The sequence below is a fragment of the Eubalaena glacialis genome, chromosome 13 (genome assembly GCF_028564815.1).
Source record: "Eubalaena glacialis isolate mEubGla1 chromosome 13, mEubGla1.1.hap2.+ XY, whole genome shotgun sequence".
NCBI classification, from domain to species: domain Eukaryota; kingdom Metazoa; phylum Chordata; class Mammalia; order Artiodactyla; family Balaenidae; genus Eubalaena; species Eubalaena glacialis.
The window spans coordinates 82041050-82066943 of NC_083728.1; the positions used below are offsets into that span (position 1 = coordinate 82041050).

At 43.6% G+C, this 25894-nt stretch overlaps 1 protein-coding gene across 3 annotated transcripts in view; it reads right to left on the reverse strand.

The window, feature by feature from the left end:
- The window catches only part of AUTS2 (activator of transcription and developmental regulator AUTS2), a 1116331-nt gene that overhangs the window by 308858 nt on the left and 781579 nt on the right, over positions 1–25894 (reverse strand). For all 3 annotated transcript variants that reach the window (XM_061208932.1, XM_061208931.1, XM_061208930.1), the window contains one exon: positions 9327–9356. In XM_061208932.1, the coding sequence (XP_061064915.1) occupies positions 9327–9356 (30 nt within the window). The remainder of the gene's footprint in view (positions 1–9326; positions 9357–25894) is intronic.

Sequence of the window (25894 nt, forward strand, 5' to 3'; positions counted from 1 at the left end):
ACTTGCCTGAGAAGGCAGTAAAATTTTAATGCACTCTGTAGCGTGGTCATGTCATACTCGGTTATGGCAAATAATCCCAGATGCCTGCAGAGGTAAAATGGAGCTGTAATGTGCTTGCCTCCTAACCCGAGCTGACAGCAATGATGTACGACTACCATTAGCGGAAAATATCACTTCAACTAACCCATGATCCAGCTCCGCTCAGGGTCACATTATCCATGAGGAACAAATTACACTCCCAAAGTAAATACAAATTTTCTACACGAAATGGGTACAAAAAAAGGGAAGGGGGTGATCCGTTCCCTTTGCCAGCACACTGCTGAGTGACACAGATGATAAAGGACAGGACAAATCACTGGCTGACAGAGTGCTGTGCTGTAATCAGCTCAGCCGGCACGCACTCTAGCCGATAAACACTATATTCTCCCCTTAGTGGCAAATACATAATCTTTAACACAGACATGGCTGCTTCGGGTATTTACCACCATTTGGGCTGCAGGAACACCCCAAACAGCATTTGCCATCAGACAAGGAAAGGCCCTGTGATCTTGATGGATCCAGAGACCCTCTGCAGGGATGGGAGTCAGTGTCTAGGGGTGCGCAGGAGGGTTCTTGAGGCAGCAAACAATACAGAGTGAAACTGCTTTGTGGGTGCAGTTCAGGAGCTGCGGTAATACCATGACCCTTCTCCTCTGTGCTGGTCACAGGAAGAAAACAGTCTGGAGAGATCATACGAGATGCAAGAGGCTCTGGACCAGAAGGTCCAGTAATTCCCCACCTGCCTGGGTGACTGGGACAAGACCCTTTTCCTTTCTGTGACTCAGATAATCAACAAAGCAACCGCCAGGTATAGAACTAATATTTACAGGGCACCCACTGAAGTGTCAGACATATGCGAGGTGTGGGGTACTTGCTAGGAGCCAATGATTTAAGAAGGTATTAAGTGTTTACACGTAGATAGACACTAAAAGAAGACTGAGTGTCTTGACCAAACGTGGCCCAGGCTTGGTCTGAGGGCTGGCACAGCCTCCCTGTCATTACTCATGGTGGCCCACAGGCTGACACTGCCACTCAGCTGTATGAGTAAAAACATATACCTTGTAGCTCTTGCCTCCCTACCTTGGACAACTGCTTCCCAGGTTAAAAAAAAAAACAACTCACATTTCAGAAGAGCTTGTACATCTGAGTTGTCAGTGGACCCAACTTGTATTTATCCAATGTTTATCGAGCAAGTGTCACGTTTGGATTTTTAGAAGCTGGTGGGTTTGTGGGTGCATAGGTAGATACAATCCAGGTTTCCTGTAGCACAAGAAGGGTGCGGCACAGAGAGGAAGGTAGCGAAGATTCTCAAATGGGACCTCTGGGCATATCCCAACTCATCCTCGTATATAGGGAAAAAGAGCCCAGAGCCTGGAATCTTAAGACAGTGTACATCTCAGCTCCATTACCTATCAGCTCTTAAGTTTCATTTCCTTTATTTGTAAAATGACATGTGCTTAAGAAGATAAAGTCCTTGAAAGGACCTATCATTGACTTTGGCACATTGCAGATGATGAACAGTGAAGTATCTAGGGATACACATAGATTCCCACAATAAACAAGCAGGTCATATAAAATAGCACATGTAAAAGTGTTTTGAATAACACAATGTTCTCTACAATGTAAAGTAGTGTTTCATCTTATTATTTAGTTATTATTATTGATCCTAATCGCATTTGTTGCCTGCCCCTAATAAATGAGTAGCATCTACATTTTTTTACCAAGAAATTAGGGAGTTGAAAAATCATTAAGGGTCCCAACGAGGAAAGATGAAGCCCAAACTGAGTGCCCTGGGTACCACAACCACCCATGCCAGGGGTTCCTGGTCAGTCCTTACTTCAAATGCTCCATTTCACTGTCTCAGTAAACATGCATATAATTGGCAGACTATGAACCACACCTGGGAGTGGAACAGCAATGGAGAAAGCTACTCTGGTTAGTAGGTATACAGCCAGTACTTCTCAACATGATCCTCATGAGAACCAATAGGGAAAAGCTCTAGAAGTAGGCCAATTTGATCTTCCCAGTTGTAACTTTGGAAAAAAAAAAAAAAAAAAGAAGAAGAAGAAATAATATTCATGTATTGAATTTTGGGACTTACGAAAGTATAAAGTTTGGCTAATTACTAATGCATTCTAATACAGAGATTTTATTATCTTTATCATACCTAGGTATGGCAAAGTTACAAGGAGTAATTACCCATAATTATATATCACCATCTGGAAGTTGCCAAGGGGGGATTAACTAAGACACTCACACCCACACACAAATACACATGTGCATGACCAAAAAGAAATTCAGACATCTTTGTTGAGGACAAACATTCTCCAACCCAAATGTAGAGTAAGATAGACTCTTCTGACAACCAAAGAGCAGCCCAGGCCATACTTACTGACAAGCCGCCAGTTAAAGGCATCACCAGTACTAATGCCTCTGCTTAGGACCTCCCTCTCAGGTGGCTCAGGATTCATGGTCCATTTCATGAGGCTGAAAGCCACCACCTCCACCTAATTCCTCCTTGGCTTTGCAACATTCCCTTCAGCTAAGCCATAAAATCCAAGCCAATGGCTCATTCTAAGGGAAAGCAGCTGATCTTTTCTCCGGGAATGTAGAATCATGTATTCAATACTGGACGTTTCCAGAAGAATTCCTTTTATAGGTCAAATAATACTCATTATTAACTCACCAATCAAGTGAGTTCTTGAAACATACTATGTCAACTAGTTCTTCACTAGTTCCCATGCTCTCCTAAATAATTTGGGTAATTGAGGAATAAGATTAAACTAACTGCTGTGCTGCCTATTGGCAAGTGCATGGTGACAGACCCAACAGAGTCAAGCAACTCTGTCAAGTCCATGTTGGTTCATCAGTAGGTACTTGAAAAAAAAAAATAAGTGAGTTGATGTGAATGACTAAATGAAAGAATCAACAAACAGATAATGACCTTTGTTTAGACATTAGGCCCATAGTAAGTTTCCTTTAGTTACTTGAAAGAGTCAACACAGATGTGCCTGGACCCGTCCACACTATGTTTATTCACTGTTAAGAATTTGAGAGAGGTGAAAGAATGGAGAAATTTTTTATATAATCTTCCTTCTACCTTGGCAAAGAGAAAATATACTCATGTACATTTCCCTCTGGGTCTGCTGTGTTGTTGGGGCCTAGGTAAATAGCTACATAGAAAACGAGGATATTCAAAGCTACATCATTGACTCCAGCCCCATTTTATAGATGACAAAACTAAGGCTCAGCAACATTAGGTAATTTGTCCAAGGCCACACACTTGGTTAGTGAGAAGTGATAAACCAGGTCTTCTGAGTGTCCTTCTCCGTTACCCACCCATGAGAACAAGGGAACGTCCAGAACCTCTTCCTCTCACTATTCATTCTAAGAAACAAGAGTTCAGCCGAAGATGTCTGACCAATTTCCAATAACTCAAGTATTCATTTTATTGATTTATATTTAATAAAGAATCTGCATATTTATATATTTATATAAATAAATATATGTATATACATATATGAAACCTCTGTCTTTTTCAGGTGTATGGCATGGTTGTAATGGACAGATATTCTACATACACATTTAATGTGAGTGAAGCAATTTTTGGTTTGGCATGAAAATGCTGATATGACAAAGAGAAGAACTTAATGAGAGGGTTTAAAATAATATGCAGTAGAAATTAAATCCAAGGATGGTATCAATGGGAATTTTTGATGGATAGGATGGAATTAAGCCAACTGGAAACATGGTGATGTTGGAAGAACAATAAAGTGTCATTTTGACCCAGACCTGATCTTGGAGATCGAGTGGATGGGCATCGTGGGATTCAGACATCCAAAACAGCCCTTGAAACTCAGCCAAGAATTGCAGAAATTTCCCAAATAAGGTGGGAAATTTATAAATGGCTTAGAAGTGTCTTATGAGAAAGTAAAACTATAAAAGAAATTTGTTGGGAGCCCAGAAGATAAATCCTGGGATTGATATGAGGTGCACTCAGGTGTGAGTACCAGTTTTCTGAAGTTGTTTCACTTATCCCCTCCATTGGGAGATGAGTATCCAAAAAAGGAAATGCAAATTTTGCAAAACAATGAACATTACTGAACATTAGGGATATAAAGACCAGAACTTGGGTCCCTACTCTTCTCCTGGGCAATGGTTGTATGCTTTGCTGCTATGAAACTGGAAGGGAGGAGAAAATTCCTTTCTCTATCTGCAGTGTAGGACAGCATCTCTAAGCTGTCTCCTGATCAGAACATGTCCTGTTTCAAAACCAAGGACGCGGGTTCTACAAGCAACAATGAAGGCCTTCCGAGCTTGTGGAATGTTGCTGAGGGTGCATAATTTTTACCAAGTGTGAAACGTGGCCAATCGAGGGATGGGACTCTTCCACTATAAGCACAAGCCGCAAGCCCTGTCTTTAGTTTGACAACTCAGCAGTTTCTCAGTCCTTCAGGAGCCAAGTTAGGCATGTGGTTTGTGTTGAATTAGGAACACAAGCCTCTGTTGGTTTTCTTGCTGCTTTTCTTAGAAACTGCCCCCTTCGCACACAAGTGAATACAAAATGATCAAACACAACAAAGTTAGCTTGAATTAAAAAATTAGAATGCACCAGAAAGTGTTTGCATGTTAAGGGAGAGGGAGCTGACGTGGGAACTCTGCGGTTCTGCATCTGCAGTTAGCCAGTGTCCCAGCAGGCTGTCCTGGGTACTGGTGAGCAAGTCACGGGGACCAAGCAGCCTTCTCCAGGTGGTCATTCCAATCATGAAAAGCCCAGAGACAGGAAACTGCAATCAGGAGTCGTGTTAAAATCTTCACGAGGAACAGGAGAACGGCTCCTATCTATGAAGAGGTTGTGTGTGTGTGTGTGTACTGCATGCAGTATACACCACACATCTACAAACATAAGCACGTGGGGTGCGCGGACACACACAACACCTCTATAGCTTTCAGGACTTTCTCTTGAGCTGTCAAAATGTTAGAAGCATTAAACAGAGGAAAGTAAATGCTTCTCTCTGACATCTGTAAAAGTGCTCAAAACCAGTTGTATAAAAATTATCAGGAAGCTTTTAAAAAAATACAGATGCTGTGGCCCCCACCCCAGATAGACTGCATCAGACCCTCTCTCCTGTGCTGGGTATCTGGGAACTGACAGTGTTTGGCTTGTGGGACGAGGGCTGCACAACCCACTTCATCACCATCTGGTCCCTCCAGGGCGGCATGCTTGCTCTTGACTCCAGGTTGTGCCCAAAGGAGAGCCTGGTGTTCGGGGTAAGGAATTTAAAAATCATTGTTTGGGGACCCTTCCAAATTTCACAACACTTCCGTTCCGCTTGTGTCAGGAAGAAGTGCCCTAGGGGATGAAGGCTGAGCCTTGGGTTCCAGTGGAAAAAAAATCACACCTCTTATCCTCTGGCAGGTTTTCTGGCAGATCCTGAGCTTTCGGAAGAGAAGGATAGCTTTCCTCCTTCCCCAAGCGATTCTCCCTCACTCCGCTCCAAGGAAAACTAGTGAAAGTTAATATTTATAGAGCACTTACTACGGACCAGGCACTGAGCCAATTTCATTATTACAAAACTCTAGGTGGAGCTGTTTTTACCCCCATTTGGCAGATGAGAGAACCAAGGCTTGTCCATGGCTCCAGAACAGTAAGGGACAGACAGAAACAAGCCCAGGCCATCAGACTCGGAGGCCCAAGTGCTTGACCACTGGCCACTACGCCTTCCAACCAGCTCTGTCACGTGGCCCACAAAATACACAGGGAGCGGGTAAATGGAAAGAGAATTATTTTTCATCTCCACATTGATTTCATAACCAAACGGGGTGTTTCTTAGCACAATGGGCTGCTGCCAGTGGTAGAGAAAGAGAGGAAACAAGAGAAAATATAGGCCAAATATGTGGAAATAGGCGTGTTGCCTCTTTGTTCTCATGATATCAATTCATTTCCAGTGGGGGACTGGAATAATTGCTTAATTTGGGTGATTAAGGTGTCAAGTGCTGCCTCTTTTCTTTGCACTAACTGCAAAGACGAACAATCCCACATCTAAGACGCAGTGTTTCCAGCCTTCTCTAATCTTCCACCCAATTTCTACTCTTCACAAAAGTCCTCCAGGTCCGCTGACATTAACGTGAGATGTATTCACACGGCTGGGAGGGGAGGGTAAGGGACGCTTTGCCCAGTGTCTCATCAAGCCTCTTCCATGTATGAGAATGTCTCCTGCATTTATGGAAAGCTCTGCTTTTCTAGCCCCTTTCGCAGTCCCTTCCACGTTAATTAGTAAGGGTATCATTTTATAAGTTACAGCTTCGTACCAGAGGAAAGCAGAGCTTATCCTAATTCAGTCAGCTGTGTGAAATACAGTACTCGAACTTTAGACCGCCAGTTCTGCAGATCCCTAAGGAGTAAGAGAATGACAGGTCTTCCTGAGAGAAATCCCAGCGGGCCCCTGCAAGTCTCACTTTTGCCTCCGACAGCATCCCTGGCGGGGCTGCTGAAGGCATCCCAGGACATGGAGTGGCATCTTTTCCACCACTAGCAATTCAGATTTGAATGTGAATCCTCCAAGCAGCACATGAAAGCAGCCCAGGTTAGTCTGGGGCTCCGAGGGGGGCCTAGGCAAGAGGCTCTGGCACAGGGGAGGCTGACAGGGGCCCAGGCTCCGGCTCGGAGGAGAAGTCTGGGAGGGTAGCGTTAAAGTCGATGATAAACACCAGACAATCTCAGTCCAAAAGGGGAAGCCTGACAGTCTTAACTGTAACAGGGCCAAGCAGGCACGACTGCAATTACAGAGTCTTGATTGTTCCTGCCGGGAGCCCTCTGGAGGAGAGCCGGGTGGCAGGGCAGGGACAGATGATGTGAGTACCGTTGCGAAGCAGCTCCCGAGTAAGAAGAAGAGGATCTGCAGGGCCACCACAGTCCACAGGAAAAGCGACTGGGGTGGCCGAGGCAGGAAATGCACGCATGTCAGAGGACCATGCCCAACAGCCCTCTGTGCCCCGTCATCACCCCTCCCGCGGACTTGCCTATGGACATCTTATTGTCCTTCATTGTCCTGAAATCACCCCAAACTCGGAGCCGTGGGTGCTGGCTACCTTCCCACTGCCCATTCCTCTGGGCTGACACTTCGCTGCTTCCCGCACTCAGAGGCGAAAACCTGGGCGGCAAAGACTCGGGGACTCAGATCCCAGCAAACAACTAGCTGCGGTGCTCTCAGGATGCAGGAAACACCTGGGCCCCCAGACACCTCTGAAAACCACAGGCGGCGTTGATAGTTCTCGACATTACCAGAGTTAGTGATCATCTAGACAAGGGGTGCTAGACGCCTGAAGAGAGTCCCAGGCAACTGGACTTGTACAGCTCCCGGGGCATTTGGAAGCACAGTCAAGGTTGACACTGCTGATCAAGACACCTAGGTGGAACGCAAAACTGAACGTCCTTGCCACCTTCTGCCACTGCTGGAGACCGTGACACTTCCTGAAGTCACACTGCCTTTTAAGGAAAGAAGGTCTGCTTGGCTGTGAAACCTCGAGGAAGCCTCGTCCCCTTGGAGAAGTGCCACCCACTTGGAAAGTGAGATCAACGATCACCTGTAAAAGATCTCCAGCAGTGGCCAGAAGTACCAGTCCCTCCCTGGATGCCTGCGACACCTGATGGAACGAGATGACTACTGCCCTGTGGGATGTGGCCTGGACGGCTCAGGGGGCCAGCAAGCTCGCTTGAATGCTGAGCCCCTACGTGCCTCTGGCACCCACGACACACTGGCTGCCTGAGGCACTGGGGGACCGACTTCCAAGGAGCTAGGACTCCTGGGGGCTGGCGAAAGGAAGCTCCTACTTGTCAGTTAAACAAAAGAATAATCCACAGCCCCCTTTCCAGTGTGTACTTTCACTGTCATCCAACAGCCCATTACCATGTCACAGCGCAGCGCACCCTTCCGTAGGTCACTTTGTTTAAAATGACATGGATAATGCACATGTCAGCAAGCTGACAGTCCTAGCCGTCCTTCAGAGATAAAAACCTCAAGGCGAGAGCCTGCTCTTATCTGGGGGACATGCATTGGTCTATCGTCCAAGTCAGGCAGAACATGATTTCTCCAGAGAGCACTTTTTTCATTTCCTGATTTTAAGGAAATCAAATAAGCACCATTTGTCTTCATCTGAATATGCTTGACCTGCTCAAATGATGATGTCTCGCATTTTATAACGGGCTACATATGCTGAATTCAAATTAACGACAGCACAGAACAAGAGCCTTTAGATCTCTCTTGGAGGCTGGCAGCAGAGAAGGAGGGCAAATTCTAGGCTTGATGGAAAGATCCTACCAAATACTAACCACAGGATTCTGAGTAAAATCCACCAGCACGTAGGAGGTGAGAGTCAGAGAACGGGGCTCAGGAAAGCCAGCTGTGCAGGACAGATCCAGAAACTGGGGACGGGAGGACTGGTACCTTCCTCTTGGTGCCAAGCAATATAGAATCCACGGTATTCAGGTAACTCTTTTCAAAATACATAGAGTGGGAGTAAAATTGGAAAGAAATTTGGTTGGGGGGTTGGGACAAAAGCTAGAAAGAAAGACCAAACAGACAAACAATCCCTTTGCCTCAGGCAGCAGAACGTTCACTTTACCAGGTTGTGATGCTATCTTCCGGAAGCCCCCAAATCGAGCTCCTTTTCTTGATCCGTGTTGAACTGGATACAAAGAGGCTGGTGGCCATCAGCCTTGAAACAGAGCATGTACCTGCTGGAAGAAGTGCCCTCCCCCTGACCATCCACCTGGACGAGAAGAGAGTGGTTCCCACCTGACAGCCCCGGCCCACCTCTCCCCCCATGAAGACACTCCTAGAAGTAAACAATTAACATTTCTATCAAGAAGACCAGTATGTACAGAAAAGCAGGAAGAAGCATAGGGGTCAGTAAAAGAAATGCAGGAACGACACTATAAATGCATACATAGTAGCAGGTTTAATGTTCCAATCAAGGATAAAACAAGAAAAATCAGGTGGCTATTAAAATAAACAATTTCCTCTTTTAAAAGTTTCTATAAAGTGAAAACCTAGTGTCACATATACGCAACATTAAAGGGCTTATTTTTAAAAAGTGGGGCTCACAAATTCAATGTTATTTCTTATCATAGGCAATGTCACTGTGTGAATAAAGCCTGTCTCTGCAGAAGAGAGGTGCTGTCAACATGCAGCTGGCAACCCCTGCCCTGAGGCTGTGTGAGGGAGACTCGGTGTTCATGGTGCTTGTGTACTATGCCCACAGTAGGGGGATGAAGGGGGGCTTACCTTCTCTTCCTGGTCACTATCGCTGTCACACTGAAAAGGAAGACAAGAGAAGAAGCATTAGTGCAAAAATTGAGTACGTTTTTGCTATTGCTACAGAAAAAAAAAAGCAAGACAAGTAAAGGAAATAGGAAACGTTGTCTGAGCTGGAAAGTTTCTTCAGCTCAAGCGCTGTAAACAGAAACGGAAGCAAAATGCCGGGAAGCTGTTCTGTTGAATTCATCTGATGCCGGTGCTCCGTGGCTCGTTCTGTGGTCAGTTGGTCACACCAGCGAGCACCCCTGCTGCACGGCGGAGGGGACGCCCACAGAGGAGCCAACCGGGCCAGAGATTAAGGTAACTCAAGATTATTCAATGGGATTCAGAGCAAAATCAATTTCTTAATGGAGATGTTCTACCTTCAGCTAATGTGAATGGAGCTCTCTCTCTCTCTCCTGGTGCTTTTCTAGAGGAAAAGAGGTAAACCTTTGGGCGTTGCATTCTCTCATCTGGGCTTTGAAAGGAACAGAACACGTTCAGCGAGCCTCACCGCTTGTGATCGCCCAGAGAAAAGAGGGAATATTCTCTATTAAAAACATGCCAAGAACAAGAGGTCAGGGTAACAAATCAATGATATGGGCAAAAAAGAAAAAAAAAAGTTTTAGGGCAGGAGACTCACACCGTATCTAACAGATTCCAAATTCCAACTGTTGACCTCGGTTTCAGAAGACCAGAGAATGATAGTTAACTCAAAGCTTTGGGTTCCTCATTAGAAGTAAAGGGAAAAAAAAGAACACAAATTTTATTAAAAACCAAGAGTGTTTTGTTATCTAATATTTGATTTTTTTTTCTTTTTTAGGTCCTCTCTCTACTCTTCCCAGTTTTGTATCTTTGGGCCAAGTATGTCCACCCAGCTAAGCTTATTTCCTTATTTTTCAAAGAAAATAATGATGTTGGGTGAGATTGTCATTAAGATGACTAATTTTTCCAATAATATGTGTTGGAAGCTTAAGCCTTATGACAGGCTATAATGAAAATGGAATCAAAGATTCTGCTCTCATGGAATTAACAGACTTAATATTAGTTAATAGAGTTTAATAGACTGAGACCTAAATGATTTTAACAGAGAAGCAAGTTCTGTAAAAATAACTAATATTTTTGAGTGCTTACTATGTGCTATATACCATGCTAAGCATTTTACCTCAATTATTTTATGTAGTCTTCCACAGATCCTATAAAGTGAGTCTTACCATCCCCACTTCACAAGTGAGACAACTAAAGCACAGAGAGATTACATAACTTGCGGAAGTTACGAGAGTATGCAGCAATCATAAAACTAAACCTGAACTCAAAGCAAATGTGAGTCTACAGCTTGTCCCCTTCACCATCACAGGACACTTCCTCTTGAGGGTGAAGTTTAAACTCCTTCAAGTGGCATTCAAGGCCCCAGGCAGATAGCCCCCAAACCACTTTTCACACCGACTGTTTCCAGTATTTGATTTTTAAAAAGCAGGTGTGTTCTGTCAGAGTAAATACTCAGCATGTAAATACATCCATTCGTTCACGCAGCAGCCCTTGATTAGCGCCGCAAGCTGCTCAGACATTCAGTCAGGACACAGGACTGGTCCCTGAGCAGCTTTCAGTTTCACAGTCGAGGTACCCAGTGTGACATGATCAGAGATATATCTACTCCATGAGGATGAATCTTCCTTGGGGTGGAGGAGAGATGGTGTGCCGTGGGGAAGGGCCCAGGGCACGGGGAGGCCGGGTTGGCAACCCTTACAGTGTCTAGACCAGCATGGTGCATGGCTTGAGAAAGGGCAGAACAGATGGCAGAGCAATTCTGAGCGGAGAACCAACAGGGCTTGATAATACATGGATGTGGGAAGCAAGTAAGAGGGACGAGTTTACGACGATGCCAAGGTTTTTTAGTGTGGCCACCTGGACAAGGGAGTTGATGTAGCTATGAACAGAAACAGGAAATAAATTTGCTTATATGGCAGCCACTGCTGGCTACACACCCACAGCCATTCACAACCCCCTTCTCCCTAGTCTGTACCTTCTCCTGACATTTCGAGATTGAAAAAGCCAGATATTCTCTCTTTCCCAACTTTCCTTGCAGCTAAGGGTGGCTGTAAGACCCATTTTTGGGACTTGAGGAAATGTCTGCTGAAGGTTCTGGAAAACCCCTTTCTCCTCAAAAAAAAGGAGAAAAGCAGGAAGCACTGCCTCTTTCCTCTGAACATCACTGCATGAGGATGTGATGTCCAGATCTGTGGCAGCCAGCTTGCAAAAATGAGGCCAAAAGCTGAAGTATAAAAACAAGGGAAGAAAAATCCTGGCACAACTGAGACATGTGAACCAACCTCAGAGCAGCCTGCCTCCGGACTTTTTCGTTCAGATAACAGTAAGTTACCTTATTGTTTAAACCACCATTAGGGTGTTTTCAGTGGAAAGTAACAAAACCCCCATCCAAATGGACATCTTGCTATATTAAGATTCAGTTTGGGGACTACTTCTTTCCAGCCTAAGCTGTCTGTACCAATAAGCATTCAGGAACTCACACAGCAACCTCATGGCCTGGAGGGCTGTAACATTTTCTGCTCTTCCCACTGGCTCCTCAATACCACGGGTTTATCAGAGGTTTGGTGACAGTGCTTTAACCACTGCATTGTTTTCAACCAGGTTCCCAACCGCAGATTGTCTTAACTTACTTTCTTCTGCCTGATGAGTGATTGCTCTGTTACAATAAGTCAAGCCAGCGGAGAAAGAAAATGGGTGAGATGAAGACCTTGAAGGCCTCCAACAGCAGACGGATGAGGAGCAGCAGTTCTCCTGATTGTGTAGTTTCTCCATTGCCTTTAATTAACTTGAGGTTCCTAAGTTCCGGCACATTTTCAAGAGTGACAAAGCATGATTCAGGAGGGGTGTGCAAGAGAAAAGAGGATCTTGCCAGGCAGGCTCATTTCCCCAGATGTTCTTGTGAGGTACTCAATGGCAGCTGAAGGCCGAGGCAGAGGATTTGCCCACACCCCCAAGGACTGGTGTGCAGGGGATAGAAGGAGTGGGGAGGACAGCAGGGGCAAAGAATCACCACTGTCCATGCCCCTCCCCCCACCCTAACAGCAGTATGTCCCTGGGAATGGTTATTTCTATCAAAGTGTCAAGCTTCTTGCTTTCCAACAGTCCAGTTCTAATTTCAAGGTCCACTTAATTCTGCATCAAGTAATTACTGATATACCCAGAAGCACCTTGTCTCCAGAGTTAAGCATATGGTGAAGAACTGAGACCTACTGGTATCCATTATGGAAGCAGCACGGATGCCAAGCCGATTAAAAATGCTCAGGCTCCCCACACAACATGCCGGGTGAGTGACAGCCCCTCGACAAGGCCAGTCACAGAGTCTGCCAAAACAGTCTGTGCTGCACTGGGGCCCACATGGTGCGCTGAGAAAACAGTTCCATTTCTGGTATTAAATTCCCATACTGACCCGAGGACTTTGCCGTGAGCTCAGCAGGAGCGCACCATCCAATTTACAGCTCCGCTCTCTGGAGCCTCGAGTGCCAGCCCCTGGCAGAGACGAATGATGGTCAACCCCTCCAGCTCATAAATTATGCAAAGGCAATAAAGGCACTCAGCAAACAGCGCCGAACGTTTGCCTAGCCTGGCTCCTAACACGCTCTGCAAAAGCCAGAAGCTCGACACATACAAGAGGTCTATTCCACTCATAAAGGGGGTTTGTTGACAACCCCAGACGGAAAGCGAGCCACAGTCCTAAGGAGTCTTTCTGCTTCGCTGGCAGAGGTTTATGGGCCTGCTTTATGAAAAAGGGAGGCTGTTTTACAGAGTCGGTGTGGGTAAAATTCATGGTCTCAAATTCACATTTAATACACTGTACGGCTTTCACACCCTAAGTTCAATACGTTGTGGATTTCTGGCCAAATGATTCTTGGTCTTGAAAGGTTAAAAGAAGAAGTGTCTGCTCCCCACTCCCTAGATACCCACTCCAATTTATGAGAGTTCACATAGAGCCCCCTCCTGAGTCAGGTTTATGTTCTGCATGAGGCCGGGAAATGGAAAAGGCATGTCAAATGCAGAAACGGGGTCCCAGCTGATTTGACCATTTTAAGCATTTTGACATCGGGGTCCTGTATTGGTTTATTAGCAAACAGGTTGCACACTAACGACCAGCTTGAGATGACAGAGTACTCTCCAGGACTAGATTTCAAAGCCCTTTGTGAACAGCTGAAAATATTTTCCTCCATTTTAAAAGCCGGACAGGGAAGAATTCTCGGTCACTCAGCCTTCAGACAAAGACATGACCCCCAACCCACCAAAGACAAGAGAGGGAAAGAGGAGGCATGAAATCCAAGCCACATGCCTCGAATGCAGAATTAGAAAGAGACCAGCTCCTAACCTGAGTACCTCCGGTCATCCCAACCCATCACACTCAACTTCCTCTTCACCTCCTCTTCCCTCTAGTTTCCCAAATTAGAACCAAACTTTGGAGGCACCTTCTTCCTTTCCCAGACAAGTCCCACCTCTTAAACTGAGCAAATAACCAACCAACCCCCTCCCCAATATTTTCTCCTTTTGAAAATTAATACACACGTATTAAATACATTTTTAAAAAATCACCCATCAGCCTACCATCTACAAATAAACACTGTTAACACATTTGTATAATTCATTCCTGTCTTTCCTCCATTCTCTACATCCTTCACTCACAAATTTTAAGAAATGAAAATAAAGTCCTACTATTTGGTAACCTGCTTTGTTTTTACCTAATATGTCAAATATTTTAGTTTAATGAGTAATATTTGCCAGTAACATCACATTTTTTAAAAGGCTGCACTGTAATCCACTGTAATGGATTGTAAATAATCTAGTAAAAAAATTCCCTAGTGCTGGAAATTTGGAATGTTTCCATTGAACATGCTGGAATTTTTCCCTTGTACACATTCACCAATATTGCTCTTTCCTAGTATCTGTTCACAGCCCTTCCTTTTCTGCATATTCTTTAATGTCATTGTTTCCCTAGAGTTGCATTTGCAGGTCTATCGTTTCTCTATGATTTCCAGGGGAGTCCTTAAAGATTCCCTTGGTTCCAGCTACCATGTATATGTTGAGACTAAAAAAAATCTCTATGCCTACCATTTGCCAGCTATGTGACTTTGAGAAAGTTATTTAAACTCTCTGAGTCTCAGTTTACTTATCTGTAAAGTGTGGGTAATAACGGCATTTCCCTCCTAAGGAGATGAGAATAAAATGAGTTAATACATGTAAACAACTTCGGCATAGTACAGAGTAAGTGTAGACAATTAATGTTAACCATTACTAACATATGTTTTTGTTTGCTATACCTCCTTCCTGAAGCCCTATAAACACCTCAGGCTCAAGTATCCATCTAAATCCAGATGCACCATCTTCTACTCACCCCACACCTGCCCCCTCCCATGCTGTTCCTGGTAATGACATCACCATGCAATCACTCAACTGCCCGAGTGAAGAGTCTTGTCAGCCTCCTTGATTCCGTTCTTGAGCAGATCTATCTTTCTCTCTCACCCCACATTACTGATTCTACTTTCTAAATCCTCTCCATCTTCACGGCCATGGCCGCTGCTTTAGTTCAGGCTTTTATTTTATCATTACAAGAGGCTAATGACTGCTTTCCAGGGCCTACAGTCTCTTTCATTTCTAATCCAAGTGCTTACTGACCGGAGTGGATTTCCTAAATTCCAATTTGATCATGACACTTCCCATGGCCGAGAGGGCAATGAAAACTCTTCACGCTGTTTCCAACTCTCCCACTCCCCACTGTTCCTCCAACCCAGGGCTACTCGGGCTTTCTTTGGAGAAGGACCATTTGTTTTTGTTCTAATTTCCAATACGTTTTAGACCAATACTTTGTAAGATATAATAAAAAATAAATTGCTAGAAAAATGAAAAAGGAAAGCAAAGACACGTAAAAATATGTTACTGTTAGATTTAAGAGATATAAAATTATTCTACTGAATTGCTATAAAAGTTCCCAAATGCTTACTCTCAAGTGCTATACTAACCTCACAGCGGATTAGTTACAAACAGCTCACAGACTGGCCTTGGTCTGCATCCACTCTTTGAGTGGTATTACCCTAACACATCCCTTGCTCCAGTCATACCCCAGCACACTCGGTCACACCCTCTGGCCCTTCCATCTTTGCACTTAACAATGTCCTCTGCCTGGAATTCTATTCTTCCAAGTTTCTACCTAAAAACTTGTAATTTACCTTTAAAAACAGAGTTTCCTCTGAACTTCCAATACTCTTCCTGGAATTTAAGAATTCTTAGAGGGCTTCCCTGGTGGCACGGTGGTTGGGAATCCACCTGTCAATGCAGGGGACACGGGTTCGAACCCTGGTGCAGGAAGATCCCACATGCCGAGGAGCAACTAAGCCCGTGTGCCACCACTACTGAGCCTATGCTCTAGAGCGCGTGAGCCACAGCTACTGAAGCCCGTGAGCCACAACTACTGAAGCCCGCGTGCCTAGAGCCCGTGCTCCTCAACGAGAGAGGCCACTGCAATGAGAGGCCCACGCATTGCAACGAAGAGTAGCCCCTGCTCGCCCCAACTAGAGAAAGCCCGCACGTAGCAACGAAGACCCAATGCAGCCAAAAAAAAAAAAAGAATTCTTAGAATTCCAGTACTCTTCTTCGAATTAACTGCTTCTGTCTCCATCCCTTACAAAACTGTATTTTCACTGTTGGCCACAACAGTCTTCCCTGCTACAGCGTGCGCTCTGTGTAGGTAAAGGGCAGTGCCTTGTTCACCTTTCTCCAGGCCTTGAGATACAGCCGGCTCAATCATATTGATAGATCCCTCTCACTCATCTTTAGAATTCCTGATTTCATGCAGCATAAGCAAACTATGATTTAAAAGACAAGTAATTCCAATGAAAGAAGGCACAGGAAACACTGACTAACTGCTTAATACAATGGGGTGTATGTTTGAACACACTGGGCAGACTTAAAATTATTTGCAGAACCAATGGAGTTGGGGCCCAGAAGAAAGTATCTTCCATTAAAAGGCCCAGACAAGACATAATTATGATTTTATTGTACTTCTTCAAAAGCAAACATTTCTCATTTCCATTTGGGAATCTCAACATCTGTGTTTTAAGACTCTGATACATATAGAAATAAGCCAAGGTCTGCGACACCGCTCTGCCTCACTCAGAATGAGGGAACGAGATGGAATTCCAGGGACCTGGTGATGGAATGCATTCTTAAGCAGAAAGTGGCAATCATTGAATACATCACACACATGACATTGAGGAGGGCACTGCTCTCTATTCTGCTCAATGGCCCTTGCTGGAACAGTTATTTCGTATCTCAGATCCATTTATCATTGCCACCAAAGATGTCAGGGCTGAACACCATGGCTGAACAAAGTTATTTTATTCTTCTTTCTGCCTAAAGGAAATGAGAGGAAAATGAGGGAGAACCCCAACTTGTAAACTATAGCACCTAACATCAAGTACAATTTCACTTTGCCAGTGACAAAACGAATTGATTCCCCCTTTGGGGCAGGCGGTTTACCTAAGATGGTAAAGACATCCCTCACCTAAAAGCAATTTCAGAAGAAGCCACCTGCAGAAAACACGACACTTACTTTCTTATTTAAAGAAGTGAGGTAGCAGCATGGTGACTAAAAACATGTACACCACCATCTTCCCATCTGCCCAGTTCCTTGTACATGCAAAAACCGGGCAGTATTTTGTACCACATATGGCAACTCTGATGCTGTCTGTCTTTTATCACTCCACATAGCCCTCCTTTCACATTGTTTTTTTTTAATTAATTAATTTATTTTTGGCTGCATTGGGTCTTCATTGCTGCACAAGGGCTTTCTCTAGTTGCAGTGAGCGGGGGCTACTCTTCGTTGCGGTGTGTCGGCTTCTCTCGTCGTGGAGCACGGGCTCTAGGCGAGCGGGCTTCAGTAGTTGTGACTCGCGGGCTCTAGAGCGCAGGCTCAGTAGTTGTGGCGCACAGGCTTAGTTGCTCCGCGGCATGTGGGATCTTCCCAGACCAGGACTTGAACCCGTGTCCCCTGCATTGGCAGGCGGATTCTTAACCACTGCGCCACCAGAGAAGTCCCTCACGTTGTTTACGTTGTTCTCATACTGGCTTTGGACTGTAAGTGAAATTTAAAGCTACTGGGGCCCTAGAAATAAAAAGAATATTTTAACTCTGAAAATGGTTTGGGGTTTCTCACTGTAAAATGATGTCATTGGTTCCTCTTCCCCTGTACTTCCACAATAACTACGTCTGATCAAATAAAATAGCTCAAAAAAAAAATGAAAGTAGGGGACTTTCCTAGCGGTCCAGTGGTTAAGACTTCGCCTTCCAATGCAGGGGGTGCGGGTTCGATCCCTGGTCGGGGAGCTAAGATCCCACATGCCTCATGGCCAAAAATACAAAACATAAAACAGAAGCAGTATTGTAACAAATTCAATAAAGACTTTAAAAATGGTCCACATCAAAAAAATCTTTAAAAAAAAAAAAAAAAAGAAAAGAAAGCCTAATCAAAAGATGTGTGTGCCCAACAATAGTTTAAAAGATACTAATAAAACTTCTGACAGTTACAAAATAAGCACATTTGAAAATAATATAAGGTCTATATATTATTAAGGTCAATCTTCAGCTGTTCGGGAGGTAAAATGGAGAACAAACTTTCAGAAGCTTCTGGAATTCTGTGCTGGTAACCTTATCATTCCTATATGGGGACTTCTCAGAATCTGGCATCTTTTCAAGTTCTCAGCTTGAACTGGCCAGAGTTCAAACAACCAATGTGATCTGAGGGGGCTAAGAGAAAACTTATTTTCCCTCCGGGGTCTCTCAAATGATCACACATTTTCTTTCAGTAAATAATTTTAAAGTGACTACTGTGCGCCGGGTTCATTCTGACCACTGATTAGAAGTGCAAATACACTGCCAGAAATCAAGTCGTCCAACCTGAAGTGCTCCAGCTCACAAATTAATTTTCAATATTTTTTTCTTTTTTGTCACCTGGAAATCCAGGTATAGAAAAAAACAATTTATATGCTGTAAATTTCCACTTAGCTCATTAAAATACTGCGGGGTTTTTGGAACTAGGGGAAGAAATGGATATTTCGCAAACTTCTGAAGTGTTCAGCACTTTTTTTTTTCCTTAGAAGAAAGGAAGTCACATTTTGCCAGGTATAAACATACATAAACCCCGAAGATGAAATGTACTTAAAACCCAGATCTCACAAGCTTCAGTGATTGCCAAAATGAGAAAAATGAGTTTCTTATCCAAAGGTAAAGCAGACAGTCTAGGGCCCAGTGATTTGTAAACCATCTCTTTTAAGCTTAAGCAACAGATCCTTTGCCTCTCTGTCATTGATTTACTGATTCTAAGTCATCAATAGCATTAATCCGTACCTGCCTGGGGACCTATTACAAATGACTTTGAAGATGGTGTGAAGGAAGAGTTTATTATGAGACCACAGTGTTATTACCAGGGAGACCTTCTCTGTTATCTGCTTTGGCAGGATTCTACTTGTGACCCCCTGTAATGCTGCAATTTTCCCTTTCTAGATCATAGCTGCTTGTTCCTTTGGGTGGGGCCTGAGCCCCCTAGTTTTGCTTCAACTAAAGCTTGGTTCTCTTCAGAGTCCTGTGTGAGCTAATAAAACCCAAATTTGCTGATGAGGAAAAAGGAAAAGTATGTTATGGGTTAAAATAATACAAGAGTCTATTTTTTCCGCTGTGTTGTGATCCATAGAAATCATCCTGAGCCTTTTCCCTTTCTTCTCTGCCGGGGAAGCCAATTGCTTTGATTGCAGTGATATGAGCTAGCTAAAATGACTTGCCCTTGCTTGTGAGGCAAATGGAACATGCTAATAGAACTTATCGCATTACCCGATGCAAAAGTGCCATAGCTCATTACTTTAAGATAAAAGGATATCATTGCAGACGGCAAGCAGAATTGACTTTCTGAGGCCCGACTTGATGATGATTTAATCAACTGCTCTCTTTCACTTCTCATCTCTGCGCCTGTCGGTTTCACAGGTGCCGTTAAATGAGACACTCAGAAAGTGAGCGGAGGGAAAGAAATTGCTGTCATTACTTTTCAAGAAAGGAGGTATGCAAATTTTCGACAGAAAGATTGCGTTCATAATGGGCCTGGTAAAATACAAGGATCATGCTTGACAGGTGAGGGCAAGCCATTTGTATGTCCTTAAAGCAGAGCAACCTTCCTCATTTAGAAATGTGCTCGGTAAGAGAAACGACAAAACGAGAGGCCTGGCGGGGCCAGGGGAGCGGTGGGGTGGGACCACACAGGGTTGGCCAGCACTGGTCTGAGTTCTAGAAAGGGGGAGGGTGCTTAAAGTCTTAGGGAAGCCAGAGCCAGATGAGCAAATAACAAAGCCTGGTTGCTCTTCGTCTGAACCAAAATGCCAACAAGCTCTTGAAAAGACCATCTTACTCTCCTTCATCTGTGACTGTGGAGCCAGTTGGCCTGGGTTCAAATCCTGCCTCTACCACCTGTGATTTGTCTGTAGGACGTCGGACAAACAACCTGCCTTTCTGTGCCTCAGTTTCATTAGCTATCAAATGGGGCTATTGATAGCATCAACCTCATGAGGTTGTTGAGAGCATTCACTGCATTAATAAACATATAGTAATAATACATATAATAAATATATAGGTAGTACACATAAAAGGGATTAGAACAGTGCCTGACACACAGGAAGAACTCAAGAGGTGTTAGAGATCATTCGTTCATTCATTATTCAACAAAGAGTGAGGTTTTAATTAAAAAAAAATTTTTTTAAGAGTATGTGTGTTGGGACTTCCCTGGTGGCGTAGTGGTTAAGAATCTGCTTGCCAATGCAGGGTACAGGGATTTGAGTCCTGGTCCGGGAAGATCCCACATGCCGTAGAGCAACTAAGCCCATGCGCCACAACTACTGAGACTGAGCTTTAGACCTTGCGAGCCACAACTACTGAGCCCGCCTGCCACAACTACTGAAGCCCACGCGCCTAGAGCCTGTGCTCCACAGCAAGAGAAGCCACCGCAATGAGAAGCCCCACGCACCAAAACGAAGGGTAGCCCCACTCGCCGCAACTAGAGAAAGCCTGTGCGCAGCAGCGAAGACCCAATGCAGCCAAAAATAAATGAATGAATAAATGAATAAATTTATTTTTAAAAAAAAGAGTATGTGTGTCAGGTGCTGGAAATCTAACTGGCTCTAGTTTAGACAGAATATAATTCTCCACTGATTTCACATATATGTCTTGCTCCCTGGCAGATGGTGAGTTCCTCAGAGAGTAGTCTGGTGTCCTAGGAATCATCACAGGGCTTAGTGCAGTTTTAAGGATCCTAAAAGATGCTCAACGACGATTTGATGATTTATGGACTCCCTTCCTCCCTTCTTCAACGCATCCCACATATCAGATACTTCCTGTGGAGCTCCAGCCCTCAGAGGAAGCTCCTCTCAGCAGTAGGAAACGTCTGTCTTCCGGGAGCCTCAGGCGATCACCATGTGCCCCAGCCAGGGGGAGGACTGGTGCAGCCACTCTGCAAGGACAGCCTGGCTTGAATCACCTTCAGGAAGGCAGAATAAATCTGAACAGATTAGATGATCAGGGTGGTAAGAACAGAGGTGTTTTTTCATCCACTGCGCCTTCAGTAGGTAATTGTTCTATTTTCTCCAACATGCAAAGTAAAAGCATCTTTCTTAAAGTGCTTATAACTCCGAGTTTTTTTTCCCCAGGCAATGAAGCTGCTGCAAACCATTCTTCCTTCAAGCCCCTAAGGTTGTGAGGCACTGAATGTAGCTCCTACTTTCCATGCTAAGTGGTGCCTACACGATTCAATTCCCTGTCAAAGGGACAATGTCCACCTCTGGCAAAAAAATTTAAAAAAAGGGAAAAAGAGGAGGAAGCACAACAGCAGAGCAGCTCTGAGCTGCCGATTTCGGAAAAGCCTGGATCCTGAAGTACATTTCACACCCTATCTCTGCAGCACAGCTCTTTCTGGGGAGGGATTCTCACTAGGAACTATCTCAAAGCATTTTCCCCTAAACATGCCAACCAACAGCTATCAGTCATTAAAAAAGGATGTCCCAACAACAGCCCTAGAAGGGAAGTATGACGACCCCTCCATTTTCAAGATGAGAAGTGAAGGCTTCCAAGGGCAGAGGTAGTACTGGAACCCAGTTCTGTCCTCCAAAGTTCATGTTCCTAGCAAGTATCTTCCTGACTGATGGCTTGGCAGAGGGTAAGTAGAGGCAAGCTGAAACTAAAGAGGTTTCGATGACGTAAGCAACAGTGAATGCAGCCCATCAGCCACGTTTCCACTCTCCCCGAGACGGCTCTCCCTTAAGGGCAGGACCTAGCACAGAACCCGCACATAGCACGTGCTTATTAAATCTGACGCTGACCTCGGTTCAGATTCTGACTCCTCAATTTAGCGGCCATGCAGTCTTGGGAAAGGTACTTAACATCTTGGAGCCTACCTTTTTTTTAACCTGTAAAAGTGGATGCTGCATACTCCACAAGATTTTTTTGAGAATTAAATAAGTTCAAGCATGTAAAAGCAGCCAGAGAGAAATTCTAATAGTTTTTTCCAACTCCTTCCTGAAAGATATGTTATATCACACACAGAAATGAGGTAACTTAATAGTCATTTAAATGTTGGGTTGGATTTTTCCATCATTTTATTGCCAGAGGGGAAATCATATTCTGTAAGGATTTCTGCTTGGGAGGTGTTTGAAGACTTGATACTATGCTACACAAAAATGGAAACAATAACCCAAACAAACAAAAGCAGAAACTATCATTCCCTCTCAAAGAAGAGAACAACTGGAATCTTCCTGGTAATGAATGGTTTTATTTCATGGATAAAATACCAACAAGGAAAGACCCTTTAGAATTCAATTTTCTAAGCATTCCTTTCGGTTCTTGATGCACAGTTTTGGAGGTTAATGTAGTTTGGACTTATTCTTCAGTCAAATAGTAGTCAGTAACTCTGTGTATAGGGACTAAAGTAAAATGCATAGGTCTAAGATTTTGAATCTAAACTTGTAGGTTATGCATAGTGCAAACTATGTCTTATAGGCTTTGACATTATTAAGATGTTCACTGAAATTCAAACTGGAAAAGTAAATAAATGGACAGATACACACAATAAATATCAAAAACATCAAGAGTCACTATTGGTGCAACTAGGAAGCCAGCCATTTTGGAGTTTGTCCAGAGATCCTGACCAATCAGAATTAGGAGCTACTTGGATAGTCCTTTGCACAGATTTATTTATATGCAAGGCCTATTTAAGGATGGAGCTAACAAAATTAGACAACAGAGTAACCCTGGGAAGAGATCAAACTTCCGAAAGCATTAACTCTGGTAACTACAAAAATGGGGATTAGTTGAGAGAACATAACTAAAGTGCTTGTCACTTAGTAGGCACTCAGCAGTTCAGCAGAGGAGGTCTACACCTCTGGGACACGTGGACATGTCTGTTCTCTCTTCCATATGTATGGACTTCTCTGGCCATTATTTTAGCTGCTGGTTTCCAGTACCTCCAACACTATGTCAGTTTCCCCAAACATGTCTCAGAGTTTGCCTGCATCTTGCTTTTCCTAAACCTGGCACCTAGTAGGTGCTCAATAAATGTGTGTGAAAGAATGAATTCATAAACTACAGGAGCCAAACATCTCAGGGAAAGTGTCACAAGAAGTGTCTAATGAAGGAGAGCAATAAATAAACAGTAGTTGATGGAATGGATGTTAAGGTGTTTGAAGATGGTGGGTGTCTGAGTGTGTCTATGAGAAAAACATGAACATAATTTTGAGGTAAAAGTTAATCCTAAAAAAATAACACTGTACACTTGTAAAAATCCGATTTTAAGGTTATTCTTTTAAGAAAATCAGGTAACTCAAAATCCTAAAGTATTTCTTCTTACATCTGACTCACTTCAAGCCAACGAAAGCAGCTGGAATTAAACAGGAAAAGGGGACAGGGTGCTCTCATGCTGCTGCAACATAATGGCCACACGATCGACTTCCCACCAATCAGATTTTGTTTTATTTTTAAAATGCAAGGTGGTGAAAGGAACAGAAATATGGTTTGGGGCAAACTGATTTACAAACATTAGAACGTAGTTCAAGGAGATCTGAAGACGTGTTGGACTGCCATCCCATAGGACCCAAACCCCGATTCCTTCTCTTCTTCTCTTTATTAGGTACTTCACTTTTACCCCTCTTAGAATTCATTATTTTCATAACTGGGATTTTAAATTGAATTGTACCTAACAACAGTCTTTATTTTAGGGTGGCTTGAAAACCCTGTCTTCTATGTCATAAACAAGGAAGGGTAGGGTTACTATAAATTGTCTGCAAGAAAATACAAATTGCCAAGATAAAAACACCCACTGGCCTGCCAGTCTCAAGTTTCCTGTTTTGACATACTACATGCAGTAATTTGGTATCCACAATCTCTTATTAGAAAATGAATGTGCTATTTTTCTGAATGCTGCAATTACAATAATTGAATTTAAAATGGGGATTGAGTTTCTCTATTTGGAGGAAAAGAATAATTGTGTATTTCTGATTAAAATCAAGGGGACTGAAAAGAGGTTGTACAAATTCCAGCTCCAGTCTCCCTGAGTGACTCCTCCTTGGGCCAGAGAAAAGAAACATTCAGATGCAGAGAAATGGACCAGCACCTCAGCAGCAGGCACTGTCTTTGGCCTCATTTGCTTTGTCTCCTGGCCTTCAGTCACAACACCCCTGTGACAGAAGCAATCAGAACACCAAGGCATTGTTACATTTTAAATGGCAGCCATGCTGGAGTTCCCCACTGTGTCAAAAATTAAGAGTTAAAATGCAAGGAAAACAAACATCTCTTTGTGTTGAAAATGCCTGTCCCCTTTTACACTGCCAACATTTTGGAGTAGTCTTTATTTCTTCATTGTAGGACCTCTCCTCTGGGTGGGGGAAATATAATGGCAGAAGGAGTGGGGGGAGAAGGGAACTAATACTATTTTCTAAAGGGCTCAGCTTCTTTTTTTTAGCAAATAATTATATAGAAAGTCACCTTTAAGGTTCGTTTGTAAGAAAGGAAAAGGGATGAAGAAAGAGGGTTATCTTGCCTTTGGAATGCCTTTTTATTTTATGTTTGATTGGTACCCTTCAGTCTTCTGAAACCCCCGTTTATTCAAATGTGAAGGTAAAATTTAGTTTTACAAGTCCTCCTAAATGTTCCTTAAAATATAGCTTCTTATGGAAAAGAAAATTTCCAACACAAGGTGAGCCAAGGATTGTCTCTTTGTACTGCTTACTATTTTTTTAGTGGCATTATTGAGATATAATTGACATGAATAAACTGTCCATATTTAAAATGCACTATTTGATACACACATGTATACACCTGTGAAACCATCACCACAATTAGGAGAGTGAACACATCCACTGCGCTCAAAAGTTTCCTTGTGCTCCTTTGTTAATCCCTCCATCCTCTCCCTCCCTGGACCACCTATGCCTCTCCTTGCAACCATTGATCTGCTTTCTGTCACTATAGATTAGTTTGTGTATTTTCTAGAGTTTTATATAAATGGAATCATACAGTATGTATTCTTTTTTTTTTTTTTTAAACATCTTTATTGGAGTATAATTGCTTTAAGTATGTACTCTTTTTGTCTGGTTTCTATCATTCACTGCTTACCATTTGGACGCCTAATTAAAAGGGGGGCCTCCTAGCTCCAACGTGGAAGGCAGCCCTCAGAGACTGCCTTGGCCAGGGTTTTACTGTCATCTCCCAGGAACAGGCCCGATTACTTGGTCTTAGTTTATTCTTAGGCTTTATTATGTACTTCAGTAATCAATAAGCACTTCTATGGCAGAGGGTTTATTTTACCCTCTAAATCCAAGGAGGAGAGAATGATATTAAGACATCAGTATGGATGGGCTCTGCTGCTCTGTAACCTACGAGGAGAACGCAAGCAATGGGTTTAAATCTAGGAAGGTTACAGAGCAGTCACAGCCCCTGGCTGGATGGCAGGGATCGTAAAAGACTCAGGCAAGATCTACAGCAATGCACTGTGAACTGATGGGACTCTCAGAGCAAAAATCCGAACCGAACAGGCATGCTGGTCATCTCCCCGGAAAGAATTATAAGCACTGGCTTGAGTGGAATGTGAAGAGCCCCTCTCAAAAATCCAAAATATTTCTTAACAGAACAAATGAAATGGTGGAGAACAAATACTGATTGCAGGCTGGCTGTGTAGAAAGCTGTGCTCTGGTTTAGGAAGAAGCCTACTTGATAGTCGCCTGGCAGTCCCAGGAGGCTCTTAATTCTCTTTCCTGCAACTCCTGGCCCCAGGGCTCTGTGGTAATGATCACTGGAGCATCTTTTCTCTAGCTAGCCCTTGGAGACTCATCCTTCCTTTCAAAAGCAGAGAGGTCAATTCATGGGAGAGGAACTATAAATGGCTAATAAACATATGGGGAAAAAATGTTCAACTTCACTGGTAATCAAAGAAATGCAGAGTAAAAAGAGATATATTTCTTTTTCATCTACCA